The 21,198-nt window shown below is 40.4% G+C and overlaps 1 protein-coding gene across 1 annotated transcript in view; it reads left to right on the top strand.

The window, feature by feature from the left end:
- Positions 1-21,198, top strand: part of PHEX (phosphate regulating endopeptidase X-linked) — a 204,981-nt gene that overhangs the window by 118,098 nt on the left and 65,685 nt on the right. Inside the window, exons 13-14 of the mRNA XM_067722956.1 lie at positions 10,566-10,643; positions 19,575-19,678. Coding sequence (XP_067579057.1) covers positions 10,566-10,643; positions 19,575-19,678 — 182 coding nt within the window. The remainder of the gene's footprint in view (positions 1-10,565; positions 10,644-19,574; positions 19,679-21,198) is intronic.

Genomic DNA, 21,198 nt, shown 5'->3' with positions numbered 1-21,198 from the left:
TTTTCTGCAAAGAGCCAGATAGTAAACAGATAGTAAATATTTTAGGCTTTGGGGGCCCTATGGTCTCTCTTGCAACTACTCAACTCTGCAGCTGTAGCGTGAAAGTGGCCATGGACAATCCATAAACAAATGAACATGGCTATTGTTGGAGAGGAAAAACTTCTACTACCCTTTGAGGTTCAGTGTTTGGGGGTCTGCAAATTAAACTGACAGAAGGTGGATTAGCAGGAGAAAAGATAAAGTTTATTCCATTAGGTAGGTGGGAGCTCACAGAAAATGTAGCTCAAAGAAGCAGTGAGAATTTGGGCCTCATATGACATGTTTTTTTAAAAAACACTTTATTATTTTTTTATTGAGGTACAGTTGATTCACAGTATTATATAACTTTCAGGTGTACAACATAGTGGTTCACAAATTTTAAAGAGTATACTCCATTTATAGTTATTATAAAATATTAGCTATATTCCTTGTGCTGTGCAGTATATCCTTGTAGGTTATTTTAAACACAGATTTCAAGGAACAATAAATGGTGGGATATGACTGAGAAATACGTGGGGGAAACTAATGGAAGGTAAGGTTTGATTTAGTAAGGTCTGTGTATGCAATTTCTCATCCTGGCGCTGACTTCTCATCTCTGGTGGTAAGAGTCACTCTTTCCCCCTGGTATGAGAAGCCTCCCTTAACAGGGATTTATGACAGTGGAATTCTTTTGGAAGGCCTGCTTTTAGGCAGATAAGGGGAGTGCAGAGAAGGCCTCTTCCTGTATCTGTTGATTCTCAAATGCCTTCAGCTCAAAATAATTCTTATGCTGCAGTGACATATTTTGGACCCCTTCACCATGTCCCAAAACACAGTGTTTTTTACAAAAATATGTGGTAGGCTTGTTTTGGCCTGTTGGCTTTTGTTTGCTGACCCATGACGTAGAGCCCTGCGTGTGGGGCAGAGAAAAATACCACTTACTTTGGCTCATCTGAAAGCCTAACTATAATATAGGATTGTTCTGGCTCTTGGGTTTTTATCATCTTGGCTATGTCTGGACAAATGGATTTGGTTAATTGGAAGCTTAGGATATTCATTTAATCAGGTCTAGCAGCTGTTCTATTTGCGAAAACTCTGTGAGCAGTTTACCTCATGTAATTGAAGGTAATAAAAAGACATTGACACTCTCCTGTTCAGCTTCAAAGGGGATACGTGAGAGTTGCCACTATTTTTAAGGTAATGTTGCCCCTACCATCAGGGAGACGTGGTGTTTTATGGATTAATCATAGGATGGTTTTGGGTTCTTAAGTCTGTTGTTACTCCCTGCTCCGTCTATGTTCAAAGAAAACCCAAATGTTCTTTTTTTAAAAAACTGTTGGGTACAGGGCTCACCCAAGTGAGAGGACTATCACAGTGATACCAGGAAACTGTTTAGTGCCGGTGTGGCTAAATTATGATTTACTTGTACCAGAGTACTTTCCTTTTTTGGACTGGAAAAACTGCCCACCTTCAAGATAGATGGAGTAGGTATTTTATTTTTTTTAATTAATTAATTAATTTTTTGACTGCATTGGGTCTTCGTTGCTGCGCGTGGGCTTTCTCTAGTTGTGGCGAGCAGGGGCTACTCTTCATTGCGGTGCGTGGGCTTCTCATTGTGGTGGCTTCTCTTGTTGCGGAGCACGGGCTCTAGGCATGCGGGCTTCAGTAGCTGTGGCTCGCGGGCTCTAGAGTTCAGGCTCAGTAGTTGTAACTTACAGGCTTAGTTGCTCCGCGGCATGTGGGATCCTCCCGGACCAGGGCTCGAACCTGTGTCCCCTGCATTGGCAGGCAGATTCCCAACCACTGCACCACCAGGGAAGTCCTGGCGTAGGTATTTTCAAGGGAGACGATGGATGGATGGAGCTGCTTTATAATTTGGAACATACCTTCTTAGAATGTTGTCCATATCGGAGAGAAATGGGGATTGTCTGCTACACTGGGACATTATTCAGGCAGGGTTAAGGGTGGAAGACTTGAAATGTGAGCATTCCTGTCTTCCACCTTTTGCAAAATCAGAACTATGACTTGCACTTAAAAAGCTCTGTGATTCATGGGGGGCGTTCTCCCCGCAGCATGATGCACGAGCCTGTGAACTACACCCGAAAGCAATTTGCAGAATTAAAGTTTTTGAAGACTCATGATAAATCATTGCCATTCTTGTCAAGAAGGTGAAATTTGATTTGTCAGATAACTGCATTGTTATTATTTGTGGAATTCAGAAAGCCCCAAAGGATATTAAAGCCTGTTCTCCAGCCTAATTTTCATTAATACCATTAGCTCTGCTTAGGATAATATCTTCAGCCAGGACATCTACACTAGTCAATCATTTGTTTGGCATTATGGAAATTGCTACTGTTTTGAAGGATAGTGTAATTCATGTACAGTCTCCTGAACTTCCGACGCTTAAAGCTCAGAATTTTGATTGATGTTTAATAGTTATTGTAGAACTCATGAGAGAAAACGAGACCTTGGCGTGGTGAAACCTGACTGACGCTTTCACAGCTGTTGCAAGCGTTAAGAAAGTTGTGCTATAAATTGTTTGTAAAAGGGCAGTTGATCATCAATTGTTCCATTTTTTTTCTTAAGTTAGTTAAATTAATAAAAGAGAAAAAATATGCTAAGTGACTTAACTATGTAGAGGGAACACAAAGCTGTTTAATTAAGTGTTTAAAGTGATGCCTTTGATGTAGTACATGCAAGACATTTGAGAATTTTCCTGACTCTCCTAAATAGCCAGGTCAGTGGGGATTAAAACAAATGAGCTTTCTGTCTTGATTTCTGCCGATCAGCTTAATATTAAGCGGCTTTGAAAATTTAGGATAAAGCAGTCAAGCTAACCAATCTTTAAATCAGTTTGGTCATCTGTGTAAAAATTCCATGTTGTTTCAGTGCTCACAGCCAAATAAAGCAGAATTCTGTTTGGTTCTTTTCTTCCCATGAGCGCTGTCAAGTTGTAGTGTACGTTGTGGAAAATTCTGGGAAGGAGGGGTGACTTGAGAGTTTAAATCATGTTGTGTTTTAAGTTTTCAGTGTTCCTTGTTTTTCTAGTTCATTTGTGATAGTTTTTCTCTCTCTCTCAAAGAAATAATCTTTACTTCATGAACTGTCTGTTGTCTCCACAGAAATTAATTGTGATTTTTAAAGTTCTGGCCCTAAGACTTTAGGGCAAGGAATAAACCCCCAAGTGACTAAGATTTGTTGCATGTATATGTTAGTAATAGCAAAGAGCAAAATAAAAACAAATATAAAACTTAATAGCTAAGCCATGCACACACACGCAGACACCCCACCCTGTTCAGCGTGGATCACTTTAGCAAGCACTGTTGAGCACTTACTGTGTACTAGACCCTGTGCCATTAATTGAGGCAACTCAATGAACGACCTACCCTCAGTGAATTATGTGTCAGCCCAGGAAACTGTGGCTCTTGAGCCATATTTAGCATGCTGCCTGTTTTTGTATGGCCCCCAAGCTAAGCAAGGATTTTACCTCTTAAAATTGTTTTGAAAAGTCAAAAGAAGAGGAATATATCATGTTACATAAAAGTGATATGAGATTCAAATCTCAGTAGTGTCTGTAAATAAAGTTTTATTGGCATACAGCCACAGCCATTCATTTACGTGGTGTCCATGGCTGCTCTCCCAGGTACAATGCAGAGTTGAATAGTTGTGACAGAGGCCATATGGCCTGCAAAGCTGAAAATATTTACCATCTGGCCCTTTACAGAAAAAGGTTATTAACCCCTGATCTAGGTAATCCAAGTTATCCTTTCCCAATTCCTTTGTTATCCAAATACTTCTTTCAACTCTCTATTTCACTGCATTGGTATTAGAAGTAATTTTATCCACATTTTACAGATGAGGAAACTGAGGAACAGAGAGGTTCAGATAATTAAGATACTGCTCATACTTTGTAGTAGCGATTATGGCAAGTTGTCATAGAATGTTTTTCTTCAGTCTTTTAATATAAATACAGTGAGGCCATGGATCGTCTTATATATTTTTATATTTCTTTAGCACTGAGGAGAGTCCTGAGCCTCAACAGCATTCTCAATAAGTATTTGTTGTTTGATTGAAATAGCTTATATTAAAAAATACAGTTTTGGTTGCTGTCAAGAGTCAGTCCCAGGACTTCCCTGGCAGTGCAGTGGTTAAGGATCTGCCTGCCAATGCAGGGGACATGGGTTTGCTACCTGGTCTGGGAAGATCCCACGTGCTGTGGAGCAACGAAGCCTGTGTGTCACAACTACTGAGCCTGCACTCTAGAGCCCGTGAGCCACGACTACTGAACTTGTGCGCCACAACTGCTGAAAACCATGCACTCTAGGGCCCACGTGCCACAACTACTGAGCCCGTGTGCTGCAACTACTGAAGCCCGGGCGCCTAGAGCCTGTGCTCTATGGCAAGAGAAGCCACCGCAATGAGAAGCCCGCACACCGCAACGAAGAGTAGCCCCCGCTTGCCGCAACTCGAGAAAGCCCGTGCGCAGCAGTGAAGACCTAACACAGCAAAGAAAAGAAAAAGTCAGTCCCAATGGATTTTTTAAACAAATTTTATTTATTTATTATTTATTTATTTATTATTTTTGGCTGGGTCGAATCTTAGTTGTGGCATGTGGGATCTTTTTGTTGCGGTGCGTGGGCTTCTCTCTAGTTGTGGCCTGCGGGCTCCAGAGTGCTTTGCCTCTGTAGTTGAGGCCCGTCGGCTCTCTGGTTGTAGTGCACAGGCTCGGTAGGTGCGGCTGTCAGGCTTAGTTGCCTTGTAGCATGTGGGATCTTAGTTCCCTGACCAGGGATCGAACCCGTGTCCCCTGCATTGGAACGTGGATTCTTAACCACTGGACCACCGGGGAAGCCCCAGTCCCAATGGATTTTAAACATTGCTCCATTTTCCAGAAAGTTCCCTAGGTTCTCAGAAAGTCTCTCTCTTTTTTCCCTCATTTTATCTCTTTTGGTAAGATCAGTTTATATGGAAATGTGCCTTGACGGGAGCAGCATTGAATGATGTTCTTGGTCATGTGTTAGACTATAACCTTTTATATTTTCTCATACTATTCTTGACATTGATCAGAATGGGTTTATCAACTAAATTACTCATTACATGAATCAATATTTATTGAGCATTGATCACTTGCTATATGCCCGGCACTGTATTCCATGTGGGGAACACAATGGGGATTAAGTGGAATAGGCCATTAGCTTGATTTGAGTAGTATCAGAAAGAAGGTTCTGACAGCTACAGAAACCTCCCTTATAATTTGATTTATCCGTTTGGTTAATGAACTACTCTTTTAAATACAGATATTTCTCCTGAGTTAATACATTAGATTGCTATTAGTCACTCACATCTTATAAATTAGTTTGAGGCCCCAATGACAGCTAATAGATTAGCTGCCGTGAGGGAATAACAGTTTTGATGGATGAGGAGCGAAGGGGGAGATGACTTTGGGGCACAGTGTATTGCCAAGGAAAGGCCAGTTTTGGGTATGATCAGAGAGCAAGTGGTATGAACACACAGGGCCTGCTAGGTACTGGGAGGAATGGATACAGGCAAGAGAAAGGAAGGGAAAACAGAAACCAAGATGGTGAATGCTAAAGGCAACCTTTGCTCTGATCTTGGCTAAGATCAGCTTTCATAGTGTTTCTTGTGTCCATTTTCTGAGGTGTGCAAATAGTGGCCCTCAGAAGAGTCCTCAGACTTTCGGGGGGATTTGAATAGCCTGGATTCTCCTGGCTCATACTTAGAGTCTGGCTTTGCTCAGGAAATCTTCCTCCATGCTCCAAGTATCTCATGGGCACATCTGTCTCCCCATTGATCACAGGGTTGCTTCAACAGCTTTCCTCTCTCACTACTTGACCTGTGACTAAAAAGAGTGACATTATTCCCCAGGGGAGTTCAGGTATTTGGTTAAGGATGTAATCTGGCCTGGGTTCCCCTAAAAGACCCTCCAAATAGGTACAGAACAGTGTTACTCCAGATCCTTGGAAGAAGTCATATTTCTACTTTCTCTGTATAATCTACAGCCAACATTTATTCATCATGTACTCTGGACCAAGGCATAAAAAAGTGCTTTGTGTGCAATGTCTTTGTGAATCCTTGCAGACAAACCAATGAAGTATAGGTACTATTTTTTCCCCCTCAGGCTGTATCTGATGAAAAGATCATGTTAGGATTACATTCAGCTACAGCTAGTAGAAAACATTATATATAATGCCTCAGACAAATAGGGGTTTATTTTCCTCATGTCGTAGAGGGGGAAGGGAGGCAGTTCATGCCTGATATGGTGGGCTCCAGATGGCACCCAGCTCTTCATTCCACCCTTTTTAGCATGTCAATTTCTTCCTCTTGTTTGTTACCCTGTGGTTACAAGATGGCTGCCCTATCTCTGCCATTGCATCAGTACTGCAGGAAGGAGGAAGAGGAAAGACTAAAGCAGTGGTTCTTACCCAGCAGGCAATTTTGCCCCTAGGGGACATTTGGCAATGTCTGAAGACATTTTTGGTTGTCACGAGTTGTGAGGTGGTGTTGCTAGTGGCATCTAGTATGTAGAAACCAAAGATGCTTCTAAACATCCTACAGTCTACAGGACAGCTCCCACAGTAAGAATTACCTGGCCCCAAATGTCAATATTGCTAAGGTTGAGAAACCGTGGACTGCAGGCAGAGGACACATGCCAGCTGAAAACAGCCTCGTCTTTTAAAACATATTCCTGGGAGTGCAACAAGGACTTTTGGTTATATGTCATTGGCCAAAATCTCATCCCGTAGCCAACTGTAACTGCAAAGGAAGTTGGGTGATGCAGCTGTTTTTCGTTGGGTCCATTGTCATCCTGAGAAGAACTGGGGTCTGATAGTAAGCAAGGGAAAGGAATGTGGATATTGGATATATAATAGGCAGTATTTGCTTCAGAAAAGTTAAGTACTTTGCTCAGGGTCACACAGGTAGTGAAGATCATTTGAGCCTCCTTTATTGAGGAAGAAGGTCCAGTTGTCATGTGCAGCCCTTTCTGGAGGTCTGTGTGAATAAGGGATAGAAATGCATGCACTGGTTATGGAAAACTCTGGAGTTTTTGATCAGCCATAAGCAGACTGGGAAGTATTTCTTGCGGGATATAACATGCAGTCTGCTTTTTATTTATCCCACTGTTCTCTCAGTGTTTGCAGTGGAACTTGCCTTTCCTTCTTGTCCTTATAACCCATGGAGTAATTGATTTCAGGCCTGCTTCACTAATGCTTTTCCCTTCACAAGCCATCAAGCTTTTGGTGCTTCATTTCTTCCATTCTGAATATATTAAAAAGTGATGTGATCATTATTTGCTTTAAAGGGTATATCAGAGTTTATTCAGGAAAATGGGTGCCATTCTAAGTGTGTCAAGCAGAAAGATGTTTAATATGGGGATTTGGAGGCTTATGCAATCATCAGGAGGGCTGGGGAGTGGAGGGCAGAGCCTACCAATGGTCTCTGCTGCCCGCACACGAAAGGTCTCTTCTCAGGAGAATGCTTGGAAGCTGCTGGCAAAGCTCTTTATCTGCTGTCTGCGGATGCTCATGTGCCTGCCCATAGCTACCAGCAGCGAGTGAATAAATAGTGTCTCCTCCTCTACTTTTCCAGTCTCCTATGAGTGCTTCTCATTCACAGAGTCTAACCTGCAGTCAGGTCCCATGGGGTTTTGGGAGATGTAGTTCTGAGGCTTCTCAGGGAAGAATGTAGAACGGGGTGGGGTGGGATGATGTGGAAGTGACAACAGACTGTCTGGCAGAAGGAGCATTTGGGCTTGAATAGAGGCATAACAACACAGCACATTTTGGGGGAAGAAGAGTATTCTTTTCAGATGTTGGCAGTGTTGCTACTAGTATTATTTATCTTTGTGTTCTTAGATGAATAGAGATTCTTTGTATCACCATTCTGGCTCTCTTCAAGTCGTGGTATTGCTAAATAAATAATAAAAAAGGATTCAGTGACCTGCATATACACTGCAGAAGGTAATATACTCTGTGCAGCTCTGTAGTGCAGTGGGGGTCCCAGAGCGTGAGGTTTGAAAAACAATCCATGATTCACCAGCATGCTCCGGAAAGACCAGTGTTCAGAAAACAATTGTGGATGACTCAGCTTGTGTATTTCTTTCTTTTTTTTGAGACTGTCTGGAGCTCTTTGTTATAGTTATTATGTATATGACTTGTGGCAAGCTAAGTATAGTGAGGAATTAAATACGAGGGAAGTAATAGAACAATCTGGAACGAGGTAACCTGTAGACATATGATGTATTGTTTGGTGTTGGGGGCGAGTTGTAACCACTGGTTATCCGCTCTCGGGGTCATATCAGACTTTCAGTGTAACTCACAGGGTTTTAAAGGCAAAATTTGATCTGTGCTATATTTGAGGCTCTGGAACAGCAAAACCCATTATGGGGCTTCCCTGGTGGCGCAGTGGTTGAGAGTCCGCCTGCTGATGCAGGGTACACGGGTTCGTGCCCCGGTCCGGGAGGATCCCACATGCCGCGGAGTGGCTGGGCCCGTGAGCCATGGCCGCTGAGCCTGCGCGTCCGGAGCCTGTGCTCCGCAACGGGAGAGGCCACAACAGTGAGAGGCCCGCGTACCGCAAACAAACAAACAAACAAACAAACAAAAAAAACATTATGACTGTGTCATGCGGCACTTGTAAAATCCTCTCTGAGTCTTGAGTTTCAAGTTTCTGCTGATACTTAATATCTGAATTATCTCAAGGCAGATAAGGAAAACATACTATCTTATTCTATTTATTTCTTGAGTGAGGAAAATTGAAAAGGACTGAAGGAAAAAACTCATTGCTAAGAGCAGTATACAAAGGTCACTGGTTTTTGCTTTGCTGGAATAAAACCGATGTGTTTGGGGTTGCCTGGTGTCTTATGTTGGGACTTCTGGAGGCGGAGCTGGAGATGAGGATTCGTGTGCAGGTGTTTTATGATTTATTCAGCAAGTGCTCCCAGGAGAAACCAGCAAGGGAATGAGGGAAGCCAGGCTGGGAAGGGTGAGAGATGGACCAGGGTGCCATTTCAGGGGAAGTCTCAGATAGCCTGACCCTGTGGGGAACTCCAGAGGGCAAATTATACCTCACACTGTGTCCTGAATTGAAGCAAAGGAGCTGGACTTGCGTATTCCTGCTACAGGCAGTCATTGGCTGAGGGCTGCTGGGATGGCAGCGGAGAAGCGGGCCCACGGCAGATAAACTCCCAGGAGGAAACTGTTTTGAGTGCAGGCAAGGTGTCCTAGTAGCCCTAGGGCAGGCCTTCAGTCTCAGGTGCTGGCCATTAGAAAGGAAAAAGAACTTAGATGCTGGGGAGGGATATGCTGAGGTGATAAAAGGGATCCCAGGGGATCTGGGCAGAGGCCTGACACTGTACTTACTCTTTGAGTAAGCTGTTCTTTTGTTTTTGTGAAACCCTGTATCTGGGGAGAGGAGAGAGACAAAGTTTCTTGAGAGCAAGGGTTGGCAAACTTTTTCTTTAAAGTGCTAGAGAGTAAATATTTGAGGTTTTGTGAGCCGAAGGGTTTCTGTCCCAACTATTTAACTCTGCCGTTGTAGTGCAAAAGCAGCCATAGATTACATGTAAATGAGTGGGCGTGGCTGTTTTCCAATGAAACTTTATTGATAGAAGCAGATTTGGGCTGGCGAGCCGGGGCAGAGAGTAGATTTGGCTCATAGGCCATAGTTTGCCAGTCCCTGCTGTGGAGGCTCCTTGTACGTGCCTATTTTTCCTTTATCCATTCCCTATAAACTGTAAAACAGGGAGTAAGTAGTATGTCTATCAAAAGGATGGTTGTGATGCATCTTAAATTAGTCTGGACTCCCTACCTCCAATTTTTCCGGCATCCTGGCCATCATTCACGGAGTTGCACAGATAATTTTGCTGGAGGGTGACTCATCTCATTTTATTTCTGCTAAAAATATTTAGTTCTCTCTTGTTTGTAAAACAAAATATAGACTCTTCGCATGGCATTCAGGAATCCCTGTGATGTAGCCAAAGCTGGCTTTCTTGCATTGTTTTCTGTGTCCACCCCTTGTGCTTTCTTCTCTAGCTACGGGAAACTACTCACCATCTCTCTGACGTGCTCTTTGTTTTTCGTCTCCCTGACTTTGCCCCTGCTGTTTGCTCTCCTGGAATGTCTGTCCTTCTTCTCAGCTCTGCATTTTGAAATCCCATCCATTCTCTAAGACTCAGTTTGGTCACCTTCTCCATTAAGCATTTTCCCCATGAGGAAATAATCTCTGCTATGGACTTTGATAACAATATTGTCTATAAATAAAATTATTTATAGGCAATATTGTCTATATCTGAACCTTTATTTATCTTGTATTATATACTTATTTGCTACATTCACTGTGCTTTTAGTATGCTGAGGGCAGGGACTAACTTAGATTATTTTTTTCTTTTTTGCCCTTCACAGTCGGTTACATATAGTAGATATTCAGTAAACAGAGTTTTCAGATGAAGGCTGCATTCCTCTGTCCTTTGATTATTAATGACTTAAGTGCTGAAACTCTGACATCATTTTTCTTTTTCCTTTTTATAGGCAAGAGCTGTTTTGGCAAAAGTTGGCTATCCTGAATTTATAATGAATGATACTCATGTTAATGAAGACCTCAAGGCAGTAAGTGCTAAATTTACTGTATTTTTTTTCGGGCAAGTTTTACTGGCCTCGGCCTTTCAGCTAACCCAAGTCCAGGCAGTTAAATCTGGTGGTGCCAAAAAGCACCAACTTTTGATTCATTCCTTGGCTAGATATCAGCCTCATTATGCCAGGCATATCACAAGATTTAGAGCAGATTCAAAATAAAGGAAGTGTCAGAAAGAATGTGTAGCTGAGTGGGTACCATAAAGCAAATGGACTTGGATTTGGTCTACACTGATCATAAAGGAAAGAATTAAGCAAATTGAGTATTTTACAATTAGCGAGCATGTTCTAATGGTGAATGTATGATGTTTGTTGTTAAACAGTCTCTATGTGCTTCATTCATATTAAATCTTGCCTGTTGGAAGTTAACTTCATTAAACTTTATGAGTGTTTTGACAAACTAAGTGCATATACATATGACTCTATAATTTATTGTGAGTTGGATTGTATATTTGCAGTAAGTTACTGATGGAGGAATAGTCATTCTTTTTTATTCCAGTATTTTGGGACATATATTTTCCAGTAGACGCATTCATTACAGGCCTTTCTAATCATAACCACTGTTATTTTCCTTCCTACAGATAGTTCTGGTAAAGAACTTTTCTTCCTCACAAAAACCCCTGTTTTTATCATTCACTAGATTTTCTTGAAAAAGTAGTTTTTTTGGAATTCATTTAAATAACAGTGGTTCTGAGGTATAGCTCTTTCCTGAAACTGTGATTTAATAAGTTGCATATCTGTAAGCAATCCTAGCTTTATAGATGAACATTGGAATTTTATAAGATTATTCAAAAGTGAGCGAAAGCATTAATTAGAAAGTTTCTCAGTTGGGCTCCAAGATATAGCCTTCCAAAGTATTGATCCAGTTACTGTGGAGGAAAATAATTGTGCTTCACAGTATCCCAAAGCTCACACAGCCCATTATACATTGTTTTGATCCTGAAAAATCTCACTATTAGCATGATAATTAAAGATACTGACACATTTGTCACATTCATGTACATTATCTTTTAAGCCCCACACTGATCCTGTGAAATAGATGGTGTTTATCCCCATCTGCGGAAAAGGACATAGAGACTCAAAGAAGTTGGGTGATTTCCTCAGTGCCATGCCAAGCGTCAGAGCCAGGACTGAAATCTGGGCCCAGGAAGCTCTACTTGTAATCAGAGAAGGGGTTTTGCAGGGTTCTTGTCAGGCAGCTCTGCTGGAGGAACAGAGGAGTGAGTTGAAGAGTGGCTGGGAACTGCTTTCCCAGAGCTGGTTGGGATGGGGTGAGGAAGAGAAGGGAGGTCATACTGTTAAGTGACGAAGAAGTGATTCTGTCTCTTCCACTTGCTAGTTGTTTGATCTTCTGCAGGTTATTTAACCTCAGTTAGCATCACTTTGATTATCTGGATACTGGAGATAATAATAACCAAGTCTTAGTATTTTTGAGAAGATTAAATGAGATTATATAACTGTAAAAGCACCTAGCATAATGTGTGGCACATAAGTCATCTCCCCATAAATGATAGCTATAACTTTGTTTCTCAGTATGAGAACTATTGCTGCTAAGAAGGGCATCACCAGGGCACAAAGTACCTCAACGGTAGAACCTGGATAATTACATGTGATTGGCAGATACTTGAAGAATGCGGGTGAGAATTTGAGAGGCAGTTTGGTGTAGTGGTTATGAACATGGACCCTGGAATCAAAGTGTCTGGAATTAAATCCCCATTCTGCCATTTCCTAGCTGTGCAACCTAGGGTAGGTTATGCCACCTCTCTGTGCCTCAGTTTCTTCATATCAAAATGGAGATAGTAATAATCCCTCCCTTATAGGGCTGCTATGAGGATCAGATAAGTTAACATATTTAAAGTATGTAGAACTGACCCTGGCACAGAGTAAGCACACTGTTAAGTGTTAGTTATGGCTTCTTCAATTTTTCACTTATGATAGTAAATTATTTTGGTTTGGAAAGGTCATTACGAATTAACACATACAGTATCCATGTGCCTGAAATTGATTTAAGAGGCTATACAGATGGAACAGTCTCAGGCCTTAATCAAATAAGATAGCATTCAGGGCTCACTCATGGTGTTTAGTTGATCAAGTTTTGTTGGCAGTCTGCTGCTGTTTAAAGTGAATGCCCCAAATTTAATGATTCAATAAATGTAGTATCTTTTGTGAAAAGAAACCAGACGCCAAACAGGATGCAGTGTTAGGTGTATTTCCTCATGTCTCCAGGGCCTGAACTGAAGCCACTATATACCAAAATTTTTAAGTACTTTTGTGAAGAAACGGCTTTCACCCAACTCATTGCCAAAGCAGACACAATTACACCCAAGAGTTTCTAACAGTTTAAAAAAGACAGTGAAAAAAATCCAAATACATGAAGTAAAAATACATTCATGATCAGAAACTGATAGAGAAAACAAATAAAACCCAACCGGAAAATAGGTAAAGGATGCTTGATGTGATAGTAATAGTGTCACCGAGGTTAATAGCAAAAGGACTAAAGTACTGCTGATACACAATGGGACTGTGTTTTCAGTCTTGAGGAATATGTAGATAAGGACTACTGTTGGGCTTATGAGAAATTTCTGGTAATACAAACTCTGAGCATGACAGGCTGTTACAAATGAAAAACAGCTTACTTTATTTGATGCAAGTGAAGGTGTGATTCATCAGGTACACACACAAAAGGAAAGAGGATAGAGATTGGAGAATGGATTAGATGAAGGTCAAGGGAAAGGCTGAAAACTCAAGTTGGGCTCTTATGGAGATAGGAGAAAATGGAAAAGAACTTAGAGGCAGATATAAAGAATTAGAAAACAATTTTTTTTTCTCTTTTGAGGATGACAGGGTAAAGTGAGATACCCAGTAAAATATTGCTGAACAACAGTCTTTCTGTAGTCTTTGAAAAGAACAGGAAAAAGGATGTGCCCTTTATGTGAGCCCCCAGTAGCATGCAGGAAAGCCTGTTAGCTAGCCTAAAAAGATAGGCATCAGTCCATGTTCAGACAAACCTTATAAGGTGTACCTTCACTGTTCTTTGATGGAGACAGATGCAAGAGTGAGTTGATACCAATTTTGGGAAGATTTCTGTATCAGCCAGGAAAACCACACTGCATCAGGTATTTCAAAGAGAGGAGATATAATACAGGAAATAGGTTGGAAGGCAAAAATCAGGAAGGCGAGGTAAACCAGAGATTAATAACTTTTTTAGGAAGCAGTTACCACCCCTGTGTCTAGGGACACAAAAGGGAGGAGGTGGTGGTACCATTGCTTTCGAGAGCAGATGAGGAACTGCCACTCCAGAGCAGAGCTGGGCCTGTGGAAGAGGGGCTGAAGATTCTTCCAGAGTCATAGTCGGAAGAAGAAAGAGGAGAGAGAGGGAATGAAAGAGGAAAAACACAGCATCCTTTCCCCCCCTCCACCTGCGGATTTCCGCCAGTGCCTCCTATTGGCAGGAAGCCGACTGCAGTGGAGCCTGGGAAACATGGTTTTCAGATTCACAGCCTAGCATTATATTATAGAACGGAGTGAAAGGGTGGGCATGTATCTGAGAGACAGTAGGTAAATACTTGACCCTATTAGGCACGTCACTCATTGTGAAAACCAATGGAAAATTGCAGTAGGAGCTAAAGTCAGAATCACAGCTGGCCTCCATTTACTTAGGAGAACTGGATGTGGGTAATTTTTCAGAAAAGATCCATGTTTCTGGTGAGTGATACATACATCAACATAAATATGCGCATGGAGATATGTATATAATATGTGAACCCCCATAATATTCTTTGGGGCGGGTCTTGGTCTGCTCTTGCTAGTGGAACACTTGTGTGTTTATGTGTGTATATGTTTTTTGTGTGCATAAATGACAGAGAGTGCTGCTGCCACTATGCAAGAGTGAGGTGATATTTAGGTGGAATGCTCCAGAAAAACTAGTTGTTAAAATATTGAAATAATTCTGTACTACTTGGTAAAAAAACAAAATGAAGCATTGCCACCAGCTCTCTCAAGTGATCTCTGACCCCCCATGACCATGGAGAGCAAGAGTGGGCACTGGAGGGAGGTGCACTGGTGCCCACTGGCCTTCTAGCCAGTCCTCCGTAACTCCCGCACACGGAGATGGGACACGAAGTCCCATCTTTGTGTTCCACTGGCCGCAGCAGACCAAGACCTCCCCTTACCCCCGGTGGTGGCAGCAGGGCATCTGGTTTCATCTGGTTCCTGGTTGGTGTGCTAGTTGGTGCTCCCTCAGAGTCACCCTTATGTGAATGCCTGTGGGAACTGTATCTTCCACAGTGTTCTGTGTACTTAGGTTGTTAAACATTTTGAACACCACCCCGTATGTAGGTGTGTATATATGTATACTACATACTACGTACGGCAAAGCCATCTAAACACAGCAATCTTGTGTATTACTTTGCTATTTATATGTTTATTTTATTTAAATACTTTTTTAAAAAATTTTCGGCTGCGTTGGGTCTTCGCTGCTGCGCGAGGACCCCCCTCCAGTTGTAGCCAGCGGCTGTTCATAGAGGTGCGTGGGCCTCTCGCCGTGGCAGCATCACTTGTTAAGGAGCACGAGCTCCAGGCGAGCGGCCTTCAGTAGCTGTGGCTCACGGGCTCTAGAGCGCAGGCTCAGTAGTTGTGGCGCATGGGCTCAGCCCCTCCGCGCGTGAGGATCTCCGCGCGTGAGGATCTCCGCACGTGAGATCCTCCTGGACCAGGCCCGGAACCCCCCCGCCCCCCGCACTGGCAGGCAGACTCCCAACCACCGTGCCACCAGGGAAGTCCGACTTTGCTATTTAAATAAGGGAAAGCATAATTCTAAAATCTGGATTACATTAAGTATTCAGAGTTCTTTGGGTGCCTAAAATAAAATCTTTCTTAGAGGTATTTGGATATATCACTGAGTATGTTTAAATGGATTTAGCTTAAAAAGTGTTCTAGACTCTATACTTCCTATTGGCTTATGTAGTATCTTATCAAGTTGTATTTACTGGTTCTACAGAGAAGCTGAACACATTTCCTTGTTCTGCCCTTATTATGTGTTCCTCACCTTTGGGGAGGGTAATAGCTTTATTCTTCCATTTAGTCTGTTGTGTTTGTGCTAGGCATCTAGGATAGGATTTCCACAAAGAGAACGTCAGATTCCCCTAAATTTTATGATCTGGACAGCTAAATGACACGGGAGCCCCAATTAATTCCCCAAAGGTCACTCAATTGAAAAGTCAGGAGGTGGAATTGATTGAAAGTCATTATCCACTTGACCTAGATTTTCACCAGTAACTGAAAGGACAAGAGACTTCTGAGCCAATTATTGTCGCTTTCACAGTTTAAACATTTTTTTTTTGAAGATTACAAGTGGTTCTAAAATATTCATGCACATTCATTCTTGTTGCTGTCTCTACAACAAGCAGAACTTCCCCGATGGTTGCTAGGTTTCATAGTTTTTTCTCACTCAAGGCCCTATTGAAATATTTGAAATTATCGAAGTATTATCACATGGTGGAAAATTTGAAAAATAGAGAAAAGGAATGAAAAAGTCCCTGAATGTTGGTACTTGAACATAATAGTATGTACTTCTGTTTTAGTGTATTATTTTATCTATTTTTGTATAGCTGTAATTGATGCTTATATATAATTTTGTATACTGACCTTTACAGCTAACATATTGTTTTGTCCTTGTCTTCCGTAGCCTTCATTACCGTTATTTTAACAGCTGTCTGATATTAAGTAAACTGTACCCTGATTTATTTAATCACTACTTCTCCTCCCACTCGTAATTCTTACCTTCTCCTCCTCCTTCCCTGTACTCTCTTTGTTGAATCACCAGTTTTCTTATTAGGACCAATGAACATAACACTGAAGCAGGAGCCTAATGATTTGGACTGTGTGACTTGGCCAGGTTCCATAATCTCTCCATCGCTGTTTCCCATCTGTCATATGGGAATAACAGCGTCTGGCCCTTTCTTACTCCCAAACACTTAACCTGTCTTACAGGAAAAAGTAAAAATTGTCCCCTGTTACCTGTGATGTCCATTAAATAAATGAAATAGATTAACTGAACCAGGCTAAGAAATAGAAAATATGCTCAGTTTAATAATTAAAACAATTTAAAATTTATCCTTCTAAACATAGGTAAGATGTTGGCAAATTTGTAATCTCTTGCCTCTGAGTTTTGCTCCCCATGACCATTTTCATGGCTATGGTAGGACCATATTTATGTAAAGTATTTTTAGACTTGGAACTCTTCTTCTTTAGGAAATTTTTGGGTGGTTTTCCATTTAATGTCTGTAGAACAACCTGAATGTCAAGTTTTTGTTTTCGAATGGAACAGGAAAGTACCACTATTAGCAGACTCTTCTAGAAGTAACAACTGACCCCATTGATAGTACAAAAAAGTTAATATATTTTTCAACATCTTTATTGGAGTATAATTGCTTTACAATAGTGTGTTAGTTTCTGCTGTATAACGAAGTGAATCAGCTATAGGTATACAGATATCCCCATATCCCCTCCCTCTTGCGTCTCCCTCCCACCCTCCCTATCCCACCCCTCTAGGTGGACACAAAGCGCCGAGCTAATCTCCCTGTGCTATGCAGCTGCTTCCCACTAGCTATCTATTTTACATTTGGTAGTGTATATATGTCCATGCCACTCTCTCACTTCATCCCAGCTTACACTTACCCCTCCCCGTGTCCTGAAGTCCATTCTCTACGTCTGCGTCTAAAAAAAGTTAATATTTTTGAAGGAAATTCCTTTGGGAGCATTTTCTGGAGCACGCTCTGAACCCAAGAACGTATCTGAATTTTCTGTCAGTTACAATCATATTCTGAAAGTTCTGGCAGAGCTGTCTTCGGAGCAAAAGCTGAAAAAAGGTTGAACACTGGACACATCTTTAAACTGTGTGATCCGGGAACACATTAGAATTGCTAGTTAGGGTGGCTTCTTAAAACAAGGAGCTTACTCTCTTTCTTCTGAGGCTGAGTATAAACATCTACCTAAAATACAATCGATTGTAAGATTTCTTTTTATTATGGAGCATCTCAAACATCAGAAAAGTATGTAAAATCGTATTTTGAACACCTCTAGCTTTAACAAGTATTAAACATATTGCCATATTAGCTGTATACATGTACACACACATTTTAAATGAATAAAGCAGATACATTGGAAATTCTTTGTGTAGTCCTCCTTGACCTAATGTCCTTCTTCCCTGCCTGTCTCCTTCCCTAGATACGCTCTCTTGAATTCAGTGTTTCTCATTGCCATGCATTTCTTTATGCTTCTGCTACATAGGTATGTGCCCATAAACAGCATATAATATTGTTTTATAAGTTTTAAAATTTTAAATTCTCTAATACTTACAACTTGTCTTATTTACTCAGCATTGCTTTTGAGATTCTTTCATGTTCACACATACAGACCATTTATTTAGACTTCTGTGTGGTTTTCCATTATGTGATTATACCACGATTTATTCATCAGCCACCTCCCCTAAGAGGAGTGAGGGAGGGACAGTTTGAAGTCTCATCTCTGTAACTTGTTGGCCAAGGAGAACACCGAAGATGCCAGGAATTGATACTTTCATTCCTGCCTTTCTCTCTGTGCCATTAGTTATTTTATTCTTCTCTTTATATTTTGGCCCGGTCCCCTGGAAAGATTGCTAAGATGAGTCATTAACAAAAGTTACTCTGCAGACAAAATGAGTACCCATGATATGTTAGGGAAGAGATAAACCTGAGCGAGACACTGGCCAACACATAGGCTGCTGTCAAGTCTGTAACTGTCAAGTTGTGTATATTCATTCATATCTGTAGTGTGATGCCTGTGGGTCTCATATACCTTCATTTGCCATATTTTAATTTTTGCTTTTAAAAGAGTATCATGGCTTAAATTTACAAAAATATTACAGCTAATAAGAATGATTACTCTCGGTTATTTGCTCATTCAAATGTGTATTTTTTCAATTTTATTTGCCACAGTAATATATTTTAAAACCAAAGCATTAGGGATCACTACAAACCACTGCTTTTACTGTTACATGGATATTATTTACAATGTTTAGGTTAAGTATTGCTACTTTTGTAGATAGAGTGCCTATAGAATTAAAACTGTCTGCCATTCTCCTTCCAAAAAAAAGAAAAGGAACTCAAGAATCAATTATGTATTTCTCCCTATTTTGATAGACAACATTGTTGTGAGCCATCAACTTCCTTTTTTTCCATGCGAGCTATAATCTATGATTTGCCTCTGTAATTTCATGAATCTTCAGTGACCAGAGCATTTTTTGAGCGTTGATAGAAAATTTCAATTAATAATCAAACTATTCTAGTGACTCCATTGTGCTTAGGGTAGAAAGTAAGTCTGAATCACTTTCATTTTTTTTCCTTCATGAACAAATACTGATTACAGTAAATTAGATTTTAACATTTGACTAAATCATCATCTGTGAACTAAACGAGGTTTCAGCTGAATAAACTGAATGTTATTAGAAGAACCTATGTGACAAATAAATAAAGTACACATTTTTAGAAAAGATCAAGGACTCATGTGGGCGAAGAAATTTCAAACCTAAGATAATATGTTCTGTAAAGGCTAAAGTAGATTTTTCAGTTATAAAGCAAATGAAATGCATTGTAAATTACTGCAGCTGCTCGTTTTTTACTGTCATCCAGAAACGACCGTATTGATTTTTGAGCTTTTTATTTTAAAAGAAAATCACTGAGATTAAATTTCATGGCGAGATTAAATTTCATGGCTTTGTGAAGACTGGGTTAACCGGTGATGGCTGAGAGATGATGTGAGGAGTGCAGCGTCTCCGCTGCGCGCTCATTTGTGCGCTGAAGTCTTTTTTTTCAGAGCCATCTTTTATCTGCACTTAGAACAGTGATGGTCGTGGTTTGTTTTATTCAGGTCAAGTTTTCAGAATCTGACTACTTCGGCAACGTCCTGCAAACCCGCAAGTATTTAGCACAGACTGATTTCTTCTGGCTGAGAAAAGCTGTTCCAAAAACAGAGTGAGTAAGAAAAATAAAAAAAAGAAAGAAAGAAAGAAAAAAAAAGTGAAATAGATAAATATGTTGGTGGGAAGTAGAGTTTCTTTAGATCAAACTTTGTAATTCCCCTCAAGTCAGAGTAGCTGGCTTGCCAGTTATTTTTGTTTGGCAAAATTTGTGTTACGTTTTGGCACTCTTATTTCTGATATTGTATGAATCAGTTGTTCAGTCTAATTATGACTGCCCTACTCCTAGCATCAACACATATAAAAAGAAGGCTTACTCAGATGCAAATGTTCAAATCATTTCTAGATCTTGTTATGAATATATATATAAGCAAATTTCTCTAGAATTTCACACTCAGGCAGAAACTTTTGAATATCTTAAAAACCAAATATTTAAAAAGTAAAGTATGTTTACAAATGTAGAAGTAATTGTATACAGGCATACCTCATTTTATTGCACTTGGCTGTATTGAACTTTGCAGACAGTGCGTTTTTTACAAATTGAAGGTTTGTGACAACACTGTGTTGTCAGATGATGGTTAGAATTTTTTAGAGATAAAGTATTTTAAAATTAAGGTATATACAGTTTTTTAGATATAATGCCATTGCACACTTAACAGACTACCATATAGTATAAACATAACTTTTGTATGCCTGGGAAGCCAAAAAATTTGTGATATTTGCTTTATTATGGTGGTCAGGAACTGAACCTACAATCTCTGAGGTATGCCTATGATTATGAAGTAACTATAGGATCTTTGTTAGGTAATGCGTGTCAAAGAACTGATAGCTCTATTATTTTCCTTCAGTAGCAGTTATGATTTATATCCCTCTTCTCAGCAAGCGGTAGGAACTTTTCCTACAGGTAGGGAAGTTTCACTAGGAACTATTGGGGTCAGGGCCAGTCATGATTTTCTTCCCTAGCAAAGTGTGAATGATGATGATGATAGCAACTAAAAATTATTATGTGTTTATAATGTTCCAGGAAGTGACTTACATATTTTAATTCATTTTATCCTCTAGTCAATTCTGTGAGGTGTAGGTACTATTTATTATCCCCATTTTACAAAATGAACAAGAGGCTTACAACTGAGAAATTCTTCAACTCAGGTTTAGATTACTTTCTGTTCTGCCTGCTGGTATTACTCTGTTCTGATATGACCCAATTCTCCAAGGTTGTTTTCTCTCTTTTCTCCGGATTGGATTATTTCTATTGATCCGTCTTCAAATTCACCAGTTCTTTCTTCTGTATTCTCAAATTTGCTGGCGACTCATCAATACAGTTTTCATTTTGATTATTGCACTTTTCAACTCCTGAAGTTCCATTTGTTTTTTTTAAAATAGTTTCTATTTCTTTGTTACGACTCTTTGTTGTCATTGTCCTCATATTTTCCATTAATTGTTTGAATACAGTTTATTTTAATTCTTTGAACTAATTTACAGTTGCTGCTTTCAAGTCTTTGTGTGTTAAATCCAACATATGGGCTCAGTCAGAGTCAGTTTTTATTGATCGCTTTTCTTTACACTTTTTCTTCC

The sequence above is a fragment of the Pseudorca crassidens genome, chromosome X, assembly GCF_039906515.1.
Source record: "Pseudorca crassidens isolate mPseCra1 chromosome X, mPseCra1.hap1, whole genome shotgun sequence".
Taxonomy (NCBI): domain Eukaryota; kingdom Metazoa; phylum Chordata; class Mammalia; order Artiodactyla; family Delphinidae; genus Pseudorca; species Pseudorca crassidens.
Note: the sequence above shows the minus strand (reverse complement) of the source record. Positions and strands in the feature narration are given on the sequence as shown.